Source organism: Macaca mulatta, chromosome 11, assembly GCF_049350105.2.
Source record: "Macaca mulatta isolate MMU2019108-1 chromosome 11, T2T-MMU8v2.0, whole genome shotgun sequence".
Classification (NCBI taxonomy): domain Eukaryota; kingdom Metazoa; phylum Chordata; class Mammalia; order Primates; family Cercopithecidae; genus Macaca; species Macaca mulatta.
In genome coordinates, this window is record NC_133416.1 from 140,426,147 (window position 1) to 140,449,646 (window position 23,500).

Below are 23,500 nucleotides of genomic sequence, written 5' to 3' on the forward strand. Positions count from 1 at the left end.
TTGTTTCTGGGAAGTGTGGTTGCCTAGGTCCCGAGTTCTTTGTTCCTAGGCTCTGGCGTGGGAGGACAGCCCTATGCTCTGGAGCGCGGGGCCGCGGGGCCTTCTGGGAATTGTAGTTGTCCCAGGCCCTCGTTCTTTGTTTCCTCGCGCGGGAGCGCGGCGCTCTGGGAGATCCAGTAGGAACGAAAACCGTATGCCCTTGCGCGCAGGGCCGCATTTCTGGGAATTGTAGTTTTTGAGGCAGGCGGCCTGGTGGGGTGACGTCCGCGAGGCTTCTGAAGACGCATTCCTGCGACGCCCGCGGTGGGGCCCTCGGGGGCGGCTCCGAGCGTCTGGCCTGTGTAGGCAAGGAAAGGAGAACCCCGGTCTGCGCCGGATGGCCCCGGGCGGTGACTCGGTCCGGAGCCCCGGAACGCGACACCCACCTGGCCGGAAGCACAACGGAAACGCGCCGTCCTGTGGCCACTGTTAGGTGGCCGGGTTCTGGGGAGGCGCGCCGTGGCAGGAGGAGAAAGCCGGCGCCGGTGGTCCAAGCGCCCTCTCTCGGGGCCCCGCTCTCTACGTGGGAGGCGCGGAGCGGGGACCACGGGAATCCCCAGTGCGGGATCTAGTGACTTGGGCGCGGCCTAGCTGGCCCGTTCGCTCAGGGCTCCTCTCTCTGCCAGGTCTGCCATTTTACACTTTCTGATCTCCTCGGTCCCTTCTGTGAGCTATGTCTCAGGTAAGCTGATGATATATATATATATATATATATATATATATTTTTTTTTTTTTTTTCTTTGAAAGACAGAGACAGGGTCTCCTCCTGTCGCCCAGGCTGGAGTGCAGTGGGGCGATCATAGCATCCTGTAACCTCAAACTCTTGGCCTCAAGTGAGCCAACCCATTGAGCCTGTCTCCTCTTTTCTTTGTGAAGTGCAGCCGTATTTTTCAGGACTTGGGACGTGGCTTTCTCTTACAACCACCTGCCTGGCGGAACCCCAGGACCCTGTCCCCTGTTCCTCCTTTTCAGGTGCTTATACTTAAGTATACATGAAGAGAGTGACAGGAAACTATCCAGATGTGGGCGGGATTTCTGACCTGGCTGGTATGTTTTAGGGTGGGAGGGTAGGGTGCCAGCTGTTACATTGCCTCTTCTTCCCACAGTATTAGAACGAGGAGTGCTTTGCGTTACTCCAGCGCCCCTTCATTCATTTATTGAATATGTTCTTACTGAACCTCTACTTTCAGTGGTTCCCACAGTGTGATCCTTGGACCAGCAGTATCAGCATCATCTGAGAACTTGTTAGAAATGAATATTCTTGAGTCCTACCCCAGACCTTCTGAATCAGAAACTGGGAATTTGGCCCAGCAATCTAACAGTCCTTCCAAGTGCTTCTAACGCTCAGCTCATTCTATGTCTGGAGGATGCAGAAGTGACCAAAACAAAATCTCTGAACCCATAGAGCTCATTTTTCTGACATGACATAAGGAACACATTTTTATTTTGATTGGGGCTAAGAGTTTGGCTGGTAATTGTGCTTCACAGCAGTGGGGATAACAGGGTCAACTATTCAAAATGAGTCCCTCATTTTCAGTTCCACTTCTTTGTCCTACTTTTTGTCATACTTCTCTCCAAATTCAGAGGCTTTCTGAGTTTTTCTAGGGAATCCAATTTTCACCTCTGCTGCAGATCTTGCTGTGTAGGAAACAGCTGCTTTATTAGTCAACAGTCTTTAATCACTTTTTTATTAAACTTCAAAACTGTAAAATATAACTGCCATCCATCTGGGGCTGCTACTAGTTTGAGACCTTTTAAATTCCCATTCATGCCTTATAGATCTATGTGGATCACTCAAGTGGTGCAAAACCAGGCTGCAAAGCAAGGGCTTCTATATTTTTCTCCCTAACTCCGAGGGAAAGTGCTTTAGGTTCTATCCTGGGAGGTGTTACATTCTCTTCTTGCAGAATCAAGATTCTTTACTGCCTATCCTCCTTGTTCTGTGACATTGACAAAATTACCACTAAGTTTCACAGGTATTTATTTAGGATTAGGGGTGACTGGAACAAACTTGAGACTATATGCCCCATTTGAAGGGTTCTGCTATTATCTGCTATAGCCAATTATTACCCTGAAGAAATTCTGGCTGAATTATATTAAAATAGGCTGATATTGGCCGGGCGCGGTGGCTCACGCCTGTAATCCCAGCACTTTGGGAGGCCGAGGCGGGCGGATCACAAGGTCAGGAGATCGAGACCACGGTGAAACCCTGTCTCTACTAAAAATACAAAAAATTAGCCGGGCGCGGTTGTGGGCGCCTGTAGTCCCAGCTACTCGGGAGGCTGAGGCAGGAGAATGGCGTGAACCCGGGAGGCGGAGCTTGCAGTGAGCCGAGATCGCGCCACTGCACTCCAGCCTGGGCTGGGCGACAGAGCGAGACTCCGTCTCAAAAAAAAAAAAAAAAAAAAAAAAAATAGGCTGATATTAAGGAAAATATACATTATTTATTAACATAAAGGAATACTGTAAAATCTTAAGAATTTTTACAACCAATGCCAAAAATCCATATTGTTCATATGTATAATCCTTTATTTTGAACAAAACTGTAAATTGTCTCAGGACAGATAATTTATGTTTTTTCTCCTTTTCTCCAGTTATGCAACAAAACACAAAAGCTAGGCTCTTCATTATATAATTACTCAGAATTCTGAAAACTCCCATTGTTGCTACTTAGACACATTGCCTAACCTCCAGAGTGAGACTCATTTTATACTTGCAGGGAGTTTGGGAGCATGGGTCCTGGTCATGCAGATATCTGTGTGTCATTTCAGGGGTCAGTGACATTCAGAGATGTGGCCATAGACTTCTCCCAGGAGGAGTGGAAATGGCTTCAGCCTGCTCAGAGAGATCTGTACCGATGTGTAATGTTGGAGAACTATGGCCATCTGGTCTCACTGGGTAATTATTCCTCTTCATCTCCCTCAAGTCAAAATTTGACCTTTAGGGTGGCTGTTACAATTATCTGGCTGAATATTCCCAAGATAGGTATGGGGTTTCTTAAAATTAGTAAGATGGGGACGTAAGTGTACCTTATTTTTAGACATTTTAAAAACTTCCATCTGACATTTCTTTTGTGGCCCTTGTTAGGATTCAACAACTGATTTTGAATTTATTTCATTTTCTGCAAGCAGGTCTTTCCATTTCTAAGCCAGATGTGGTTTCCTTATTGGAGCAAGGGAAAGAACCCTGGCTGGGGAAAAGGAATGTGAACAGAGACCTGTTTTCAGGTGAGTGAGTTGGAAGCTGATGGGAAAATTTTTTTAAACCACTCAACTAGTCAATGAGAAAGGAATACTTTTTAATATGTTGATTGGAAAATTTTCCCTTAAAGATACCAGAGATAGGCCGGGCGCGGTGGCTCACACCTGTAATCCCAGCACTTTGGGAGGCCAGGGCAGGTGGATCACAAGGTCAGGAGATCGAGACCATCCTGGCTAACATGGTGAAACCCTGTCTCTACTAAAAATACAAAAAATTAGCCGGGTGCGGTGGCGGCGCCTGTAGTCCCAGCTACTTGGGAGGCTGAGGCAGGAGAATGGTGTGAACCCGGGAGACAGAGCTTGTGGTGAGCCGAGATTGTGCCACTGACTCCAGCCTGGGAGACAGAGCGAGACTGTGTCTCAAAAAAAAAAAATACCAGAGATATAAAGACTGAAGTTTCACTTACAACTCCATAAAGGACTACTTCATACCCAGTTCTCTTTGTTTTTTCTATATTACGTAACAGCTAACATACTCAACCAGTTCTCACTTTATACTTCCTCTACTTTCTCACAGGTATCTTTTTTGTTGTCATTGTTCGTTTTGTCTGGTCTGTGAATTTCATTTCTTTTTGTTTTTTCCTCCCTTTCTTTCTTCAAATGGACATATATTTCTATTGCCTAAATCCAACCTGAGAAAGAAAGAAAAATTAAAAAGTACATATATTGCTGTTCTATTTAATCACCTGGAAAGGATTAGCTCATTACTCTTTAATTAACTGATATTTATTCCTTCACATACACTCTTAATATTTACAGAAATTTTAATCTTGTCAATCTTAAGACTCTCTATTAAATGCTACAGAGACTAGAGGGTGTATAAAAGTGTAATAACTATCAAGGAATTCATGGCCTAGTGATGTGTCTAAATAACTTGCATTAGATATCCTCAAATTAGCAGTTCAGCAGTGAAAAAAGGAATTTCCAGTTGGCGTTTTAGGCTTGGATAATTTGGATACAGATTTCAGTAGAGAAACAGACAGAAAAGGGTCATTTTTGGAGAAAAGGTGATGAATTCTGTAAGTTCTGAATTTTGTAAGTTCTGTAAGTTCTATAGTTGATTCTACAACAGTTTTTTTTTTTTTTTTTTTTTTGAGACGGAGTCTCGCTCTGTTGCCCGGGCTGGAGTGCAGTGGCCGGATCTCAGCTCACTGCAAGCTCTGCCTCCCGGGTTCACGCCATTCTCCTGCCTCAGCCTCCCGAGTAGCTGGGACTACAGGCACCCACCACCTTGCCCGGCTAGTTTTTTGTATTTTTTAGTAGAGACGGGGTTTCACCGTGTTAGCCAGGATGGTCTCGATCTCCTGACCTCGTGATCCACCCGTCTCGGCCTCCCAAAGTGCTGGGATTACAGGCTTGAGCCACCGCGCCTGGCCTACAGCAGATGTTTAATGGAGGTACACTGATTTTTAGAGAAAAAAGGAGGAATGCATACATTTTATGAGGCAGCAGCTTAGGACTGATGAAACAGGTGCCATGAAAACTGAGCTGTAGCTTTAAGGAGAGTAGTGGTTGTTAATATGAAATGCTGCAGAGTTCGTTAGGAGAATGTCCAGAAGGATTTGCAAAGGAGGTACTAATGTGGGCTGAAGCCATGAGGTGGAACAGGTGCAGGGAAACTTCGTTTAGTGGGAGCAAATGAGGAAAAATATCCTTTTTGAATTAAAAAATAACAAAACCGATAAAAGTATGTACGAAGGAAGTGAGGAAAAAGGAAAACATGGAAGTTGTCTCTAATTCTACTACTTTTTTTTTTTCTTTTGAGACAAAGTCTCGCTCTTGTACCCCAGGCTAGAGTGTGATGGCACAATCTCAGCTCACTGCAACCTCCGCTGTCCGGGTTCAAGCGATTCTCCTGCCTTAGCCTCCCGAGTAACTGGGATTGCAGGCGCCTGCCACCACGCCTGGCTAATTTTTGTATTTTTAGTAGAGATGGGGTTTCACCATGTTGGCCAGGCTGGTCTCAAACTCCTGACCTTGTGATCCGCCCACCTAGGCTTCCCAAAGTGCTGGGATTAAAGGCGTGAGCCACTGCGCCCAGCCTGATTCTACTACTTTAACACAGTTCTTGAAGTTTTTATGTGTTCCTTCCAGTATCTTATTTTGAAAATTCTTTTCATTGTGAAATATCACACACAGACAGAAGTAATGCATGAACATACATGTATACTTAATAAATTACTATAAGGCAAACACCCATGTGACCAAGGTCAATAAGCACAACACTGCTAGGTTTCTTGCAAGCCTTCCGTGTGCTCATCCTCATCCTCCAATAAAGCCAATCATCTCTTTGCTCTTATGGTAAAGTAGCTTCCTTGGTTTTCTTTATAGTTTAATCAGCTGTTTGCATTTGTGTTCATTATAGTTTAGGTTTGTGTGTTTGTGAACTTTATATAGAAAGATTTATAATGTATTTATTGATTTGCTTCTCCAAATTATTTTAAAAATGTTTTTGGCTGTGCATGGTGACTCATGCCTATAATTCCAATACTTTGGGAGACTGAGTTGGGAGAATCACTTGAGGCCAGGAGTTTAAGACAAGCCTGGGCAACCTAGAGAGACCCTGTCTCTACAAAAAATTTTTAAAAGCTAGCTAGGCATGGTGGCATGTGCCCATAGTTCTAGCTACCTGAGAGGCTGAGGCAAGAGAACCACTTGAGCCTAGAAGTTTCAGGCTGCAGTGAACTGTGATTGTGCCACTGCACTCTAGCCTGGGCAACAGAGCAAGACCCTATTTTTTTAAAAGTTAAAAAAATTTTTTTTTCGTTGTACAAGTAAGTATACTACAATTTATTCTTTCTACTATTGAGGGCTTCTTTTTTGCACATTTAGAGATACTGCAAGCAATGTTGTTACTGTGCTTGTATCCTGATACATATTGGCACGTTTCTCTGTGGTTTATATATAGGACTGGAATTGCCAGGTTGGAGGATAATGCACCTCTTTAAGTCATTAGATAATGCCAAAATGTTTTCCAAAGACCCTTGACTGACTTATACTCCCACAAACACAATAAGTGAATGCCTCTGGGCATCATAATTTTCACCTATCAGAAGGGTGTGCAGTGGTAGCTCGTGGTTTAAACTTGCATTTATCAGGCTGTTAATGAAGTTGAGCACCTTTTCACATGTTTATTGAACATGTAGGTATCCCCATCTGCGAAGTACATCTTGAAGATTTTTGCTCATTTATCTACTGGATTCTTTTATTGATTTGTAGAAGTTATATATTTTAGATAGAAATCCTTTGCTAATTATATGTACTTCAAAATCTTTCACATGTGGCTTATTTTGTTTTACCTTCATAGCTTATTTTGATGAACAGAAATTCTTAATTTTAGTGTAGTCAGATGTATCAATCTTTTCCTTTATGTTTAGTATTTTTTTAGCCTGTTTAAGAAATATTTCCCTACGAAGGGATTGTGATGAAGACATCTTCCTATATTTTCTTTTTAAAAAGCCTACTTGTTTTGCGATTCACATTTAGATCCATTGTTCACTTTATTTTGTCATGTGAGTTAGTAGTCAACTTTGCTATCTTCTGTATGGAGATCCAGTTATCACAGTACCATTTATTGATACATCAACCCTTTTCCTCACTGTTTTGAAATGTCAATTTTTGTGTTTGTGTGTTTCTAGGTTCTCAATTCTCTTTCATTTTTCTCTTTGCTCAAATCTATACAGCCTTAGTTATAGATTTAATGATTAACATTTTATTGTATTTGTCTTACCCCTGCCCCTTTTTTTCTCTGAATTATTTTAAGTAAACAGGGCTACCATTTAAGAGTTGTTGCTGCAACCTAGTGTAGATCTAATCATTACCTGAACTATGTAGGTATCCAGGGAGCTGAGGGAGGTAGACAGATTGGAAATAAAGTGAAGAAGTAGACTCAAAAGGACCTGGCAATTGGCTAGATGGCAGACATGAAGAAGACTGAGAAGTTGTGGTTGACATTAGTCTTTTTGGTGGTATGATTGTTTCCTTAGTAAAAAAAGGATCAGCAAGTTGGTAGGGGAGGAGAAGATTATATTGAGACTTGTTGAGTTTTGGGTTTCTGTGGGATATGAATATATAAATCCAGTAGGCAATTGAGTATCATATTCAAGAGGTTTCAAATGCATATGCCTAAGCCCCACCCTGGAAATTCTAAATTGGTAGGTTTGGGGTGGAACCAAATAATTTGCATTTCTTTCTTTTTTTGGCTAGTCCAAAAAAAAAAAAAGCAGTGGGAGTGGAGGAGAAACAAATCTGTAACTAGTTGTGATCAATGACTTGTAAACTCCACTGCATTCCGACCAGCCAGAATTTGCATTTCCAACAAATGACCAGATGATGCTGATGCTGAACTAAAGTAGACATTTAGGAGTTACCTGCACAGCTTCTTAAAATTTTGAATTTTCTTTGTAAAATCGTTGCATTCTGTTGTTTATTCTTAAGCAACTTTCCTCAGTTTCTTTTCTAGATTGCTTCTCTATAGGAATGTTAGTGAATTTGTATATTTATATCTCTTTATCTTTATTATAGAAATAAAAATACGGTTGGGTGCAGTGGCTCACGCCTGTAATCCCAGCACTTTGGGAGGCCAAGGTGGGCAGATCACCTGAGGTTAGGAGTTCAAGACCAGCTTGGCTAACATGGTGAAACCCGTCTCTACTAAAATACAAAAATGAGCAGGGTGTGGTGGTGTGCGCTTGTAATCCCAGCTACTCGGGAGGCTGAGGCGGAAGAATCGCTGGAACCTGGGAGGCAGAGGTTGCAGTAAGTCGAGATCATGCCATTGCACTCCAGCCTGGGCGACAGCAAGACTCTGTCTAAAAGAAAAAAAGAAAAAGGAAGGAAGAAAGAAGGGAAGGAGGAAGGGAGGAAGGAAGGAAGGCTCTAAATCTTTCTAGATTTTTTTCCTGCAGATACCATTGTAGTATATAGAATAGTTTCACTGCACTAAAAATTCTCTGTGTTCTGCCTAATCATCCATTCCTAACCCTTGGTATCCACTGATTTTTGTTACTGTCTCCATAGTTTTGCCTTTTCCAGAATGTCGGAGAGTTGGAATTAACCTTTTCAAAATGGCTTATTTCACATAATAATGCATAGTAATATGCATTTTGGTTACTTGCATGTCTTTTCATGGCTTGATAGCTCATTTCTTTTTAGCACTGAATAATATTCCACTGTCTGCATGTACTGCAGTTGACTTATCTGTTCACCTACTTAAGGACATCGTGGTTGCTTCCGAAGTTTTGACAATTTTGAATAAAGCACATCTGTGTGCAGGTTTTTGTATGGGCATAAGTTTTCATTTCATTTGGGTAAATACCAAGGAGTGTGACTGCTGGGTCCTATGGTAAGAATATATTTAGTTTTGTAAGAAACTGCCAAAATATCTTCCAAAGTGATTGTACCATTTTGTGTTCCCACCAGCAATGAATGATTGATATTATCATGTGATTTTATTTTTTTATCACAGTTGGTTGTTGGATTTTGCTGATGCTTTTATTGCTTCTGTTGATATTATGTGATTTTACTTCTTTAGCTTGTTGATGTAATGGATTACAATTTACATTAATTGATTTTCAAATGTTGAACCAGCCCTGTATACCTGGGATAAATTCCACTTGGTCATGGAGTATAATTCCCTTTATACATTGTTGGATTAAATTGACTAATATTTTGTTGAGAGTTTTTACATTTATGTTCATGAGAGATACTGGTCTGTCATTTTTATTTTCTTATAATTCCTTTGGTTTTGATATTAGGGCAGTGCTGGCCTTATAGAATGAGTGAGGATTATTCCCTCTGCTTCTATCATCTGGGGTTTGGTATAATTTCTTCCTTAAATGTTTGGTAGAACTTACCAGTGAACCTTGATGCTTTTGTTTTTGAAAGTTATTAATTATTCATTTGAATTTTTTTTTTTTTTTTTTTTTTGAGACAGGGTCTCACACACTGTTGTCCAGGCTGTAGTGCAGTGGTGCAATCATGGCTCACTGCAGCCTCAACTTCCCTGGGCCCAGGTGATCCTCCCACCTCAGCCTCCCAAGTAGCTGGGACTACAGGCACACTCCACCATGCCCAGCTCATTGTGCATTTTTTGCAGAAACGGCGTTTCACCATGTTGCCCAGGCTAGTCTTGAATTTCTAGGTTCAAGCAATTCTGCCCACCTTGGCCTCCCAAATTGCTGGGGTTATAAGTGTGAGCCACCGCACGCAGCCTCGTTTGATTTCTTTGCTATTCAGATAGTTTTCTCCTTATTGTGTGAGCTTTGGCAATGTATGTCTTTCAAGGAATTGGTCCATTTTATCTTTGTTATCAAATTTGTGGGCATAGAGTTATTCATGGTATTCCTTTATTATCCTTTTTATATCCATGAAATTTATACTGAGGCCCCCTTTCATTGCTGATATTAATAACGTGTGACATCTTTTTTTCTTAATTAGCCTGGCTAGAGGCTTGATTTTAATTATCTTTTCAGAGAACTAGCTTGATGTGGTTGCTTTTCTCTATTAATACCCTATTTTTAATTTCATCAATATTTGTGCTTTTTTTTTTTTTTGAGACAGAGTTTCTTTTTGCCCAGGCTGGAGTTCAGTGGCACGATCTCACTCACTGCAACCTCTGCCTCCCGGGTTCAAGTGATTCTCCTGCCTCAGCCTCCCGAGTAGCTGGGATTCCAGTTGCACGCCACCACGCCCAGCTAATTTTGTATTTTTAGTAGAGATGGGGTTTCACCATGTTGGCCAGGCTGGTCTTGAACTCCTGACCTCCCGTAATCCACCCACCTCAGCCTCCCAAAGTGTTGGGATTATAGACGTGAGCCACTGCGCCCAGCCTATTTTTTTTGAGTCAGGATCTTGCTCTGTCACCTAAGCTGGAAAGCAGTGCCACAATCATAGCTCACTGTAACCTAAATTTCCTGGGCTCAAGCCTTCCTCCTTCCTTAGATTCCAAATAGCTATGAGTACAGACACATGCCAACACTCCTGACTAAATATTTTATTTTTTATTTGTAAAGACAGAGTCTTGCTATGTTATCCAATCTGGTCTTGAACTCCTGTCCTCAAATGATCTTCCCACCTTGGCCTCCCAAAGTGCTGGGATTACAGGTGTGAGCCACTGCACCTGGGCCCTTTGATTTTTCTTTTCTTCTTCCTTTGAATTTAATTTGCTCTTTTAAAAATTTCCTAACATAGAATGTAGATGATTGATTTACATTTTTTCTAATACATTAATTCAATGCTGTAAATTTTTCTTTAAGCACTGCTTTCACTGCATCCCAGATTATCCCACTGAAGTACACTATATTTTCGTTTTCATTTAGTTCAAAATATTTTAAAATTTCTTTTTAGATTTCTTGTTCATGTTACTTAGAAGTGTAGTGTTCAATGTCCATGTGTTTTGAGATTTTCCTTTTAATCTTTCTGTTATTGATTTCTGGTTTCATTCCATTGTGGTCTGACAGCACACATTATATGATTTCTATTCTTTGAAATTTGTTAAGATGTGTGTTATGACTAAGAATCTTGGTGAATGTCTTGTGAATTGGAGACGAATGTGTAATCTGTTGTTGCATGAAGTAGTCTACCGATATCAGTTGATTGATGGCGTTAAGTTCAGCTATGTTCTTGCTGATTTTCTGCCTGCTGGATCTGTCCAGTTCTGAAAGAGGGGTGTTGAAGTCCCCAACTATAATAGCGCTTTCATCTGCTTCTCCTTACTGTTTTATCAGGCTTTGCCTAATGTATTTTGATGCTCTGTTGTTAGGCACATGCACACTAAGGATTTTTATGATTCTTTCTTGGAGTATTGACCCCTTTATCATTATGCAATGCTCTCCTTTAACCTTGCTCTGAAGGTGATATTTTCCTTGCTCTGAAGTCTGCTGTGTCTGAAATTTCCTTGCTCTGAAGTCTACTGTGTCTGAAATTAATTTAGCTACTCCTGCTTTCTTTTGGTAAGTGTTAGTATAGTATACCTTTCTCTACTCACTTATTCTAAATCTATATGCATCTTCATATTTAAACTAGGTTTCTTGTACACAACATATAGTTGGGTCTTGTTTTGTGCTGCACTCTGACAGTGTCTTAAGTTAGTGTATTTAGACTGTTGACCTTTATTTATTTTTAAAATTTATTTATTTTGTGGCTGGGTGCGGTGGCTCATGCCTGTCATCCTGGCACTATGGGAGGGCGAGATGGGCGGATCATGAGGTCAGGAGAGCGAGACCATCCTGGCTAACATGGTGAAACCCCATCTATACTAAAAGTATAAAAAATTAGCCAGGCGTGGTGGCAGATGCCTATAGTCCCATCTACTTGGGAGGCTGAGGCAGGAGAATAGCGTGAACCCGGGAGGTGGAGGTTGCAGTGAGCTGAGATTGCGCCACTGCACTCCAGCCTGGGCGACAGAGCGAGACTCTGTCTCAGAAAAAAAAAAAAGTATTTATTTTTTTTAGAGACAGGGTCTCCCCCCGTTTCTCAGGATAGATTGCAGTGATACAGTTATAGCACACTGCTGTCTCAAATTCCTGGGCTCAAGAGATCCTTTTGCCTCAGTCTCCCAATGTGCTGGGTAAATTATAGGCATGAGGCACCACATCTAACCTCGTGTGTGTGTGTGTGGTTTTTTTTTTTTTTGAGGTGGAGTCTCACTCTGTAGCCCAGACTGGAGTACAGTGGCACAATCTTGGCTCACTGCAACCTCCACCTCTTGGGTTCAAGTGATTCTTCTGCTTCAGCTTCCCGTGTAGCTGAGACTACAGGTGCCCAACACCACACTTGGCTAATTTTTGTATTTTTAGTAGAGACGGGGTTTCACCATGTTGGCTAGGCTGGTCTCGAACTCCTGACCTCAGGTGATCTGCCCACCTCGGCCTTCCAAAGTGCTGGGATTACAGGCACGAGCCTCCGTGCCCGGCCCTCTTTTGTGTTTTTTTATTAAGCATTTTACATGATTTTATTTTCTCCTCTTCTCTTAGCATATTGATTATACTTCTTTTTCTTGTGGTTGTCCTAAAGTTTGCAATATACATTTTTTTTTTGAGATGGAGTCTTGTTCTTTCGCCCAGGCTGGAGTGAAGTGGCATGATCTCTCCTCACTGCAACCTCCACCTCCTGAGTTCAAAGGATCCTCCTGCCTCAGCCTCCAGAGTAGCTGGGATTACAGGCGCGCATGCTACCATGCCTGGCTAATGGTTTGCATTTTTAGTAGAGATAGGGTTTTGCCATGTTGGCCAGGCTGGTCTCAAACTCCTGACCTTAAGTAATCCACCTGCCTTGGCCTCTCAAAGTGCTGGGATTACAGGCATGAGCCACCACACCCAGCCTACATTTATAAATAATCCAACCCTACTTTCAAATAATACTATGCCACTTCATATGTAGTGCAGGTACCTTATAATAAAATATTTCTTATTATTTCCTCCAGTCCTTAGTATCACTGTTATCATTCATTTCACTTATATGTAAGCTATAATCATAAAATACGTTATTATTATTATTATTTTGGAGACAGAGTCTTGCTGTGTTGCCCAGGCTGGAGTGCAGTGGCACAATCTTGGCTCACTGCACAACCTCTGCCTCCCAGGTCCAAGTGATTCTCCTATCTCCGCCTCCTGAGTAGCTGGGACTACAGGTGTGTGCCACCACGCCCAGCTAATTTTTTGTATTTTATTTTATTTTATTTTATTTTATTTTATTTATTTATTTATTTTTGAGACAAAGTCTCGCTCTGTCACCCAGGCTGGAGTGCAGTGGCACCATCTCGGCTCACTGCAACCTCCGCCTTCTGGGTTCAAGCGATTCTTCTGCCTCAGCCTCCCAAGTAGCTGGGACTACAGGTGTGTGCCACCACGCCCGGCTAATTTTTTGTATTTTATTTTATTTTATTTATATATTTTTGAGACAGAGTCTCGCACTGTCACCTAGGCTGGAATGCAGTGGCACCTTCTCAGCTCACTGCAACCTCTGCCTTCTGGGTTCATGCCATTCTTCTGCCTCAGCCTCCAGAGTAGCTGGGACTACAGGTGTGTGCCAACACATCCAGCTAATTTTTTGTATTTTATTTTATTTTATTTATATAGTTCTGAGACAGAGTCTCGCTCTGTCACCCAGGCAGGAGCGCAGTGGCACCATCTCAGCTCACTTCAACCTCCGCCTCCTGGGTTCAAGCGATTCTTCTGCCTCAGCCTCCCGAGTAGCTGGGACTACAGGTGCGAGCCACCACGCTCAGGTAATTTTTGTGTTTGTAGTAGAGACAGGGTGTCACCATATTGGCCAGGTTGGTCTCGAACTCCTAGACCTCATCATCCGCCCGCCTCGGCCTTCCAAAGGGCTGGGATTACAGGTGTGAGCCACTGCACTTGGCCTTATATTTTATTTATTTTTTGAGGTGGGAGTCTTGCTCTGTCACCCAGGCTGGAGTGCAATGGCTCACTGCAGCCTCTGCCTCCTGGGTTCCAGAGATTCTCCTGCCTCAGCTTCCTGGGTAACTGGGATTACAGGTGCACGCCACCACGCCTGGCTTTTTTTTTTTTTTTTTTGAGAGATGGAATCTCACTGTCGCCCAGGCTGGAGTGCAGTAGCGCGATCTTGGCTCACTGCAAGCTCTGCCTCCCGGGTTCACGTCATTCTCCTGCCTCAGCCTTCCGAGTAGCTGGGACTACAGGCGCCTGCCACCATGCCTGGCTAATTTTTTGTATTTTTTATAGAGACAGGGTTTCACCGTGGTCTCGATCTCCTGACCTCGTGATCCGCCTGCCTCGGCCTCCCAAAGTGCTGGGATTACAGGCGTGAGCCATTGCACACGGCCTAATTTTTGTATTTTTAGTAGAGGTGGGGTTTCATTATGTTGGCCAGGCTGGTCTCAAACTCCTGACCTCAGGTGATCTGCCTGCCTGGGCCTCCCAAAGTGCTGGGATTACAGGTATGAGCCACCATGCCTGGCCAGTTGTTTGTATTTTAGTACAGATGGGGTTTCACCATGTTTTCCAGGCTGGTCTCAAACTCCTGAGGTCAGGCAATCCACCCACCTTGGCCTCCCAAAGTGCTAGGATTACAGGCGTGAGCCACTGTGCCCGGCCAATACATTGTTATTATTTTGAACAAACTATTGTCTGTGAGGTTAATTAAAAATAAGAAAAATAAGGCTGGGTGCAGTGGCTCACACTTGTAATCTCAGTACTTTGGGAGGCTTAGGTGGGAGGTGCTTGAGCCCAGGAATTTGAGGCTGTGGTGAGATATAATCTCAACACTTTTCTCTAGCCTGGGCAATACAGCAAGACACTCAAGACCCTGTCTTTTAAAAAAATAAAATATTTATTTTACTTTTACTTATTTCTTCTTAAATGGTATTCCTTTCTTTATGTAGGTCTGAGTTTCTGACGTGTATCATTTTCCATCTCTCTGAACTTCTTTCAACGTTTCTTTCAGGGCAGGTCTACTGGCAACAGATTCCTTTAAAAAACTTTTATTTTTTGTAAGAGAGTAATTTCTCCACTTTTGAAGGACAATCTTACAGGCTACAGAATTGTGGGCTGGAGAGTTTTTTTTTTTTTCCTCTCAGCACTTTAAATATTTTACTCCACTCTGTTATTTTTCATGGTTTCTGAGAAGATCTGATGTACGGTAGTCCTCCCCTATCTTCAGGGGATATTTTCAAAAACTTCCGATGTATGCCTGAAACTGCAGGTAGTATTGAACCTCATTGCCATTGGTTAGAACATGTTTCTGTTCATGTCTTCCACCCAAAAATGTAATGCCTTTTCCGTTTTCCTTTTTTTTCCCTTTTTTGACAGGGTCTCACTTTGTCACCCAGGCTGGAGTGCAGTGGTGTTATCATAGCTCACTGCAACCTTAAGCTCCTGGGCTCAAGTGATCCTTTCACCTCAACCTCCTTAGTAGCTGGGACCACAGGTGCATGCCACCACACTTGGCTAATTAAAAAAAAATTGTTTTAGAGATGGGTACTCAAATCTTGCCCAGCTGGTTGCAAACTTCTGGCCTCAAGCACTTAGGCAATCCCCTTGTCTTGGCCTCCCAAAGTTCTGGGATGACAGGGATGAGCCACCTTCCCTGGTCCTTTTACACCTTAACTAAGTACTTCTGCACTGTGGTTGTAACTTTTGCAGTTTGAGGTGCAACAGCAAAACTAGCTGAATTGCTTTTTTTCTTCCTCATATGAATAGAAGACTCATTCTGCTGTAATCTTAGCAACATCAGCATATGAGAGGGTTTTTCCTTATTAAGTGGAGAAGAAATTTCACATTTTCACATTAAGCACTTTGTAGCTTCTGTTTGGCATGTCTGAATTGCCAGCGTCGCTACTCTCATGCTTTGGGGCCATGATTAAGTAAAATAAGGGTCAGTTGAACACAAGCACTACGATACTGCATCAGGGGATCTGACAGCAACCAAGTGACTAACAGGTGGGTAGCATCCGCAGCGTAGATATGCCAGGCAAAGGGATGATTCACATCTGGGGTGGGATGGAGCAGGATGGTGCGAGACATCACACTACTCAGAATGGTGTAGTTTAAACATGAATGATTTCTGGAATTTTCTATTTAACACTTTTAAATATTGAACAAAGGTAACTGAAATGATGAAAAACTACAGATGAGAGGACTACTGTAATTCCCAGCCTTGTTCCTTTATAGGTAAGGTTTTTTTTTTTCCTTTTACTTCTTTCTTCTTTATATTTGATTTTCTGAAATTGGAATATGATATGCCTAATTGCAGGTGGTTTTTTTTTTGTGGGGGGCGAGGGGGCACTTATCTTGCTTGGTGTCCTCTGTGTTTCCTGGATCTGTGGTTTGGTTTATGACATTAATTTGGGGAAATTCTCCATCATCATTTCCTCAAATACTGCTTCTATTCTTCCTTCTCTTTTAGTGTTTCTATTATGCATATGTTACACCGTTTGTAGATGTCTCACAGTTCTTGGATAATTTTTTTTCCCTCAATATTTTCTCTCTTTTTCAGTTTTGGATGTTTATATTGAGATATCCACACACAATACTCATGAGCCTATTGAAAGCATTCTTTATTTTCATTACAGGAATTTTTATTTCTAGTATTTCTTTTTGATTCTTTCTTAAAATTTTCATTTCTTACATTATCCATCTTGTCTTGCATCTTGTGTACTTTTTCTCAATAAAACTGTTAGCGTATTAATCATAGTTTCTTAAATTCCTGGACTGATAATTCCAACATCCCTACCATATCTGTCTCAGATTCTGATGCTTATTCAATCTGTTCAAACTTTTTTTTTTTTTTGCCATTTAATATACCTCATAATTTTATGTTGAAGGGTGGACATGATGTACTGAGTAAAAGAAACTACCTTTCGTAATGTAGTGGTAAGGTGTTGGGGGAAGAGAAGCATTTTGTAATCTTAAAATTATGGTAAGCCTGTGCTTCTGGACTAAGAACTTAATTAGTTCTTTTTTTTTTTCCACCTTATGTGGGACAGGATGGCTAGAAGGGGCCGGAGTAGGATATTTCCCTTTCCCTTAGTGGAAGGCTAGAGCTGGCTAGAGTTTGGTATTTCCTTTCCCAAGGGTAGGTTAGGCTCTGGTAAAATATTTTCTCCTGAGGGCAGGCCTTGTTAAGAATGGAATACTCTGGTCTATTTTTAAAAATGGCTATTTTTATCTTAGCCCTTCCAAAAACACAGGGGAAGTTTTCTCCAATACTCACTCTGAAAACAGGATAGAGCTCCTGAAGGTGACACTCACAGAACCCTAGGGACACCCAAGACTAGAGTTTTGAGCCACAGACTTGTCCCACTGAGCTTCCAGCTATTCACCAATTACAGTGCAAGTTCTCCTATCCCAGCACTGGTTCCTGCAGAGGCTTCTGCTTGTGGGTTTCTCTTCTGGTGAGTTGTCACTCACCGTATCTTCCTGTCTCATTTTGGGGGCAGTTGTTTGCCCTGTTACTGCACTTCTCTGAGGGATCTTACAAGAGTTTAGTTTGTTCAACTTTTCACTTGTTGTTAGGACAGAGTAGTGACTTCTAAGATCCTTGTAAGTCAGACTGGAAACTGCAAGTCTCCCTGCCATCATTTTCCATAATTTCCTTCTTCCTGTATTGATCTTAAATAACGTTGGCGACAGAAGATATTGGGCCGTTTTCCCAAGAAAAGAGTGAATACATCTAAAAAATTTCCTTTGAGTATATTACTTGCTGGTTTATCAAATGAATCCTTTATTACATCAAGAACGAAACCTTGGTGGCTCATGCCTGTAATCCTAGCCCTTTGGGAGGCTGAGGCGGGCAGATTGCCTGAGCTTAGCAGTTCAAGACCAGCCTGGGCAACACGGTGAAACCCTGTCTCTACTAAGATACAAAAATCGGGCCGGGCGCGGTGGCTCAAGCCTGTAATCCCAGCACTTTGGGAGGCCGAGACGGGTGGATCACGAGGTCAGGAGATCGAGACCATCCTGGCTAACACCGTGAAACCCCGTCTCTACTAAAAATACAAAAAACTAGCCGGGCGAGGTGGCGGGCGCCTGTAGTCCCAGCTACTCCGGAGGCTGAGGCAGGAGAATGGCATAAACCCGGGAGGCGGAGCTTGCAGTGAGCTGAGATCCGGCCACTGTACTCCAGCCCGGGCTACAGAGCAAGACTCCGTCTCAAAAAAAAAAAAAAAAAAAAAAAAAGATACAAAAATCAATGAATCAATCAAACCATTAGCCAGGCGTAGCAGTGTGTGCCTGTAGTCCCAGCTACTCGGGAGGCTGAGGCAGGAGAATTCCTTGAACCTGGGAGGCAGCAGCTGCAGTGAGCCAAGATTGTGTCACTGGACTCCAGTATGGGTGACAGAGCGAGACTCTGTTTCTTTTTTTTTTTTTTTTTTTCGAGACGGAGTCTCCCTCTGTCCCCCAGGCTGGAGGGCAGTGGCACGATCTTGGCTCACTGCAAGCTCCGCCTCCCGGGTTCACGCCATTCTCCTGCCTCAGCCTCCTGAGTAGCTGGGACTACAGGCGCCGCCACCACGCCCAGCTAACTTTCTATATTTTTTAGTAGAGACGGGTTTCACCGTCTCTACTAAACATGTTTCACCATGTTAGCCAGTGATCTGCCCACCTCGGCCTCCCAAAGTGCTGGGATTACAGGCGTGAGCCACTGCGCCCGGCTGAGACTCTGTTTCTTAAAAAAAATGATAAAAAGAAACCTTGTATCTATAGGCTTTTAATAAGCACTGAATTTCCTCGAATCCATTTGGCATCTATTAAAGAGTATGGAGGTATAGTAGGAGATGGGAAGAGGTGAGGTGATTGAGGAAGGGAAGTGGGTGAAGGGACATGTAATTAGCATTCTACTTTTATATCTTCAACATTGTTTTCTTGATTGTGTTTTTTTACTCTCGTTGTGAGAAATCATATGGCAAATAATCTGTGGAATTAACCCCATTTTTTCTTTTTTCTTTTTAATTGACACAATCACTGTACATGTTTATGAAGTACAATGTGATGTTTCAATACATGTATACATTGTATAATGATCATATAAAGTTAATTAGCAAATCCATTATCTCAAATGTGTATCATTTCTATGTGACAAGAGCATTAAAAACTTCTCTCTATTTTGAAAGATACTTATTAACTATAATCACCCTACCATGCAAGAGAACACTTGAGCTTATTCTTCATATCTAATGATAACATCGTACCAGTCCAATAACCCCCCCCTTTTTTTTAAAGACAGGGTGACATTCTGTTGCCTGAATTCCTGGGTTCAAGCAGTCCTTCCACGTTACTCTGCCAAGTAGCTAGAAGTACAGATGCACACTACTATGTTTAAATTTTTTTTTTTTTTTTTTTTGTAAAGACACAGGTCTCACTTTGTCACTATGTTGTTCAGGCTGGTCTCAAACTCCAGGACACAAGTGATCCTCCAGCCTCAGCCTCCCAAAGTGTTCAGATTACAGGCATGAGCCACACCCGGCCCCAACAGCTTTTTCTATTTTTTTTTTTTTTTAATGTCCAGGTTCACTTGGTGTATTTCAGTTCCCAACAAATTTCCTTGAAGCACTGCTAGATGAAGCCTTTATCTACTGCAGTGGATTTTTATATCTGATCTCTGGTCTTTGATACAATGTTTACCCTAAGTATAATGAACTTGTTCTTGTGTCTCATATCAATATTTTCTTCTGTGTTCTCTTTCCCTATTTCTATCCTCAGTTCCTCACTTTACATCTACAGGGCTCTTATTTAGGTACTCAGTAGATACAGAGTTGGTTTAAAGAAGAGGCAAGAAAGGAATTTAAAGTTTTATCTGTATTGACATAATTATTTTAATAGCTGTCTCACTGCCTCCCCTATCTTAATCTTTCATGTATCTTGTGTACCTACTGTATAGGTACAGATCTTGATCCATTGTTGAGATATGTATTAAATACTTCATCAAAGAAATGTACATTCTACTTTTCCTTAAAAGCTTGCAGTGAGAGTGATAACAGATAACATTTTTTCCAAAGTGTCAATGTACATTTGACTGAAATGAAAAATATATTTTTAGATATTACTGGGAATTTTAAACTTATGTAAAAGTTGTTAGTACAAAGAATGCCCACATTCATCTTTGCTTATACCCATTTGCCTTATCATTTGACGTATGATTTTTTTTTCTGAAACATTTGAGAATAAGTTTTATATATTATGGCTTTTTACCGCTATACACTTAAGTGTAGGTTTCCTAAAGATATGAATTTTTTTTTTGAGATGGAGTCTCGCTCTGTCACTCAGGCTGGAGTGCAGTGGCACAGTCTTGGTCACCGCAACCTCTACCTCCAAGGCTCAAGCGATTCTCCTGCCTCAGCCTCCTGAGTACCTGGGACTACAGGTGCATGCCACCATGCCCGGCTAATTTTTTGTATTTTTTTTTTTTTGAGACAGAGTCTCACTCAGTCGCCCAGGCTGGAGTGCAGTGGCGCGATCTTGGCTCACTGCAAGCTCCGCCTCCCGGGTTCACGCCATTCTCCTGCCTCAGCCTCCTGAGTAGTTGGGACTATAGGCGCCTGCCACTACTCCCAGCTAATTTTTTTGTATTTTTCATAGAGACAGGGTTTCACTGTGTTAGCCAGGATGGTCTTGATCTCCTGACCTCGTGATCCGCCTGTCTCGGCCTCCCAAAGTACTGGGATTGCAGGTGTGAGTCACCGTGCCCGGTATTCTTAGTAGAGACAGGGTTTCTCCGTGTTAGCCAGGCTGATCTCAATCTCCTGACCTCGTGATCCGCCTGCCTTGGCCTCCCAAAGTACTGAGATTACAGGTGTGAACCACTGAGCCTGGCCAAGAGTATGAATGTATTTTTAAGGAGACATTTCATATTATTTCAAAAATCTGTTCCCATTTAAAAATGATGAAGTCCACTGTTAAAATTTAGCATGGAGAAAATTAGGGCTTATGTTTGCCAAACACATTTGATATTAAGACACCGTATTTTTCTTTCCAACTTTCATTTTAGGTTAAAGGTTACTCATGTTACATGAGTAAATTGTGTGTCATGGGGGTTTGGCGTACAGATAATTTTGTCACCCAGGTAATCAGCATAATGCCCGATAGGTTTTTAATCCTTACCCTCCTCCCACCTTCCACCCTCAAATAGGTCCCAGAAAAGACATAATTGTATCAAATATGAGCTTCATAATAGTTCAGAGGGTAGAGCTGGAGTGAGGATCACAGGCTAGTTTTCAGAGAAACTGCTTTTTTTTTTCATTTAGAGTAAGTTATTGTAAAAGGTTCCAAAGGCACTAAATGAACAGAATCTCATGTCTTTGTGCGATCTGATGGACACTTGCAGTGTTCAGTAGCAGCATTATGAAACTGCCATTTTTAGATAATTCTGGCAGTCAGACCATTTAAATGGTAGTGAAGAAGACTAGCAACCTGTTCTTCACAAATACTTATCTTTCTGATAGCTCTATTTTCCCCGCTCTTTCAATTACTTATATTTACTCTTTCTCCTTATTTACCTATATCTCTATCTCTATTTGATCTTTTCTTAAGTTCTGGGCATACTACTCAAGATTTCAGTCACAGCTGTGAAAGCTGTTACTGATATGATTTTTAAAAACTTCATTCTGTTGCTAAAGAAGGGAGAAATGGCCTTATTTTATTCAATACAGGAAAAATGAACATTCACTTCTTTTTGGTATCTTTCAGTTTCAGAGTCAAGTGGTGACATCAAAGACTTTTCACCAAAAAATGTCATTTATGATGACTCATCCCAGTATTTGATCATGGAAAGAATTCTAAGTCAAGGCCCTGTGTATTCCAATTTTAAAGGAGGCTGGAAATGCAAGGATCGTACAGAGATGCTGCAAGAAAATAAGGGATGTATTAGGAAAGTAACAGTCTCTCATCAAGAAGCCCTGGCTCAACATATGAATATCAGTACTGTGGAGAGGCCCTATGGATGCCATGAGTGTGGAAAAACTTTTGGTCGACGCTTTTCCCTGGTGTTACACCAGAGGACTCATACTGGAGAGAAACCATATGCATGTAAGGAATGTGGCAAAACCTTTAGCCAGATTTCAAACCTTGTGAAACATCAAATGATACATACTGGAAAGAAACCCCATGAGTGTAAGGATTGTAATAAAACATTCAGTTACCTTTCATTTCTTATTGAACACCAGAGAACACACACTGGGGAGAAACCTTATGAATGTACTGAGTGTGGAAAGGCCTTTAGCCGTGCCTCCAACCTCACTCGACATCAGAGAATTCACATAGGAAAGAAACAATATATATGTAGGAAATGTGGGAAAGCATTTAGCAGTGGCTCAGAACTCATTCGCCACCAGATTACACATACTGGAGAGAAACCTTATGAATGCATTGAATGTGGGAAGGCATTTCGCCGTTTCTCACACCTTACTCGACATCAAAGCATCCATACAACCAAAACCCCATATGAATGTAATGAATGTAGGAAAGCTTTCCGTTGTCATTCATTCCTTACTAAACATCAGAGAATTCATGCTGGAGAAAAGCTCTATGAATGTGATGAATGTGGCAAAGTTTTCACTTGGCATGCATCCCTTATTCAACATACGAAGATTCATACTGGAGAGAAACCCTATGCATGTGCCGAATGTGATAAAGCCTTCAGCCGGAGCTTTTCCCTCATTCTACATCAGAGAACTCATACTGGAGAGAAACCCTATGTATGTAAGGTATGCAACAAATCCTTCAGCTGGAGCTCAAATCTCGCTAAACATCAGAGAACACACACTCTTGACAACCCCTATGAATATGAAAATTCATTTAATTACCACTCATTCCTTACTGAACACCAGTGAATTTACACTGCAAAGAAAAACTACGAATGTATGAAATTTTTTTTATAGAAGTATAATGCCTTACTTTTACTTCGAAGAACTCTTGGAAAGAAGCCTTATGTGAGAGTGACGAATGTGAAGTAATATGGCCCACAATTTATTCAACATCCTGGAGGAAAAAAACCCAGAAATATGTGGAAAAGCCATTAATAACCACTTCTTTTTTTTTTTTTTCCCAATAAGGTGAAATTGATATTGTTGAGAAGATTCTTCTTCCATCTGGAAATATTGAGAAGACTTCATTTGGTAGGATTCCCTTACTCTACATGTGTAAATTCCTACCAATAAAGAATACATATCCAATAGATTGGAGAAAGCCAGAGATTATTAGCCCTCATTCTGCAACCGTCAACCAGGACAGAATGCATGGGCAAGGGATGAGCTTTACAAAGATGTACTTTGGAGATCAGGATATTCATGTTTAAGTAAAGTGATACAAACACAGTGATTCGGGAATGCCTTCATTTACAATGCAATACTTAAATTTTAATACTCTCGTAAGAGAAAAAGCAACTGTATAAAAGAATGTAGAGTAACTTTCTGCAATATTTCAAACCTATATCAGAGAACTACACTGTGGGAAAACTACCATTGTAACGAGTGTAGCAAAATCATCTTAGATATCTGAAAAATCATACTGGATAGAATCTGTGAGAAAGGGTTCTATTTTGAGGGAAGGGGGATTGCTTTTTGTTTTTTAAGTGAATTCAGAAAATGTTATAAATAAATCTTTTGGTTTATTATAAACCTTCTACTTGCTGATTTTTTCCCACAGCATGTGATTCCAAAAGTGTAACTACAATGTTGACATAAAAAAAAAGAGTCGTGTTTTTTTTGTTGAAACATACAAACA

The 23,500-nt window shown here is 41.5% G+C and overlaps 2 protein-coding genes across 14 annotated transcripts in view; both read left to right on the forward strand.

Annotated features, from left to right (window-relative positions):
- Positions 1–23,500, forward strand: part of ZNF268 (zinc finger protein 268) — a 277,188-nt gene that overhangs the window by 155,979 nt on the left and 97,709 nt on the right. The gene's annotated exons all lie outside the window — the stretch shown is intronic.
- On the forward strand, positions 278–23,394 carry ZNF140 (zinc finger protein 140). 13 transcript variants are annotated; one of them, XM_077955946.1, is made up of 6 exons: positions 278–721; positions 2,811–2,937; positions 3,168–3,266; positions 13,379–13,527; positions 15,886–15,952; positions 21,467–23,394. In XM_077955946.1, the coding sequence occupies exon 6, from the start codon at positions 21,544–21,546 to the stop codon at positions 22,606–22,608; it is 1,065 nt and encodes a 354-aa protein (XP_077812072.1). In that variant the 5' UTR covers positions 278–721; positions 2,811–2,937; positions 3,168–3,266; positions 13,379–13,527; positions 15,886–15,952; positions 21,467–21,543; the 3' UTR covers positions 22,609–23,394. The 13 variants fall into 13 exon arrangements, with proteins under 13 accessions (XP_077812072.1, XP_077812074.1, XP_077812071.1 ...); XM_077955948.1 differs by having other exon boundaries at positions 3,171–3,266; XM_077955945.1 differs by lacking the exon at positions 13,379–13,527.

Bases quoted from the DNA above. Each gene is read 5' to 3' on its own strand.
- ZNF140 (XM_015109764.3), top strand. The intron at 2,938-3,167 runs GTAATTATTCCT...ATTTTCTGCAAG, and splicing joins TGGCCATCTGGTCTCACTGG to CAGGTCTTTCCATTTCTAAG. The intron at 3,267-21,466 runs GTGAGTGAGTTG...GGTATCTTTCAG, and splicing joins GAACAGAGACCTGTTTTCAG to TTTCAGAGTCAAGTGGTGAC.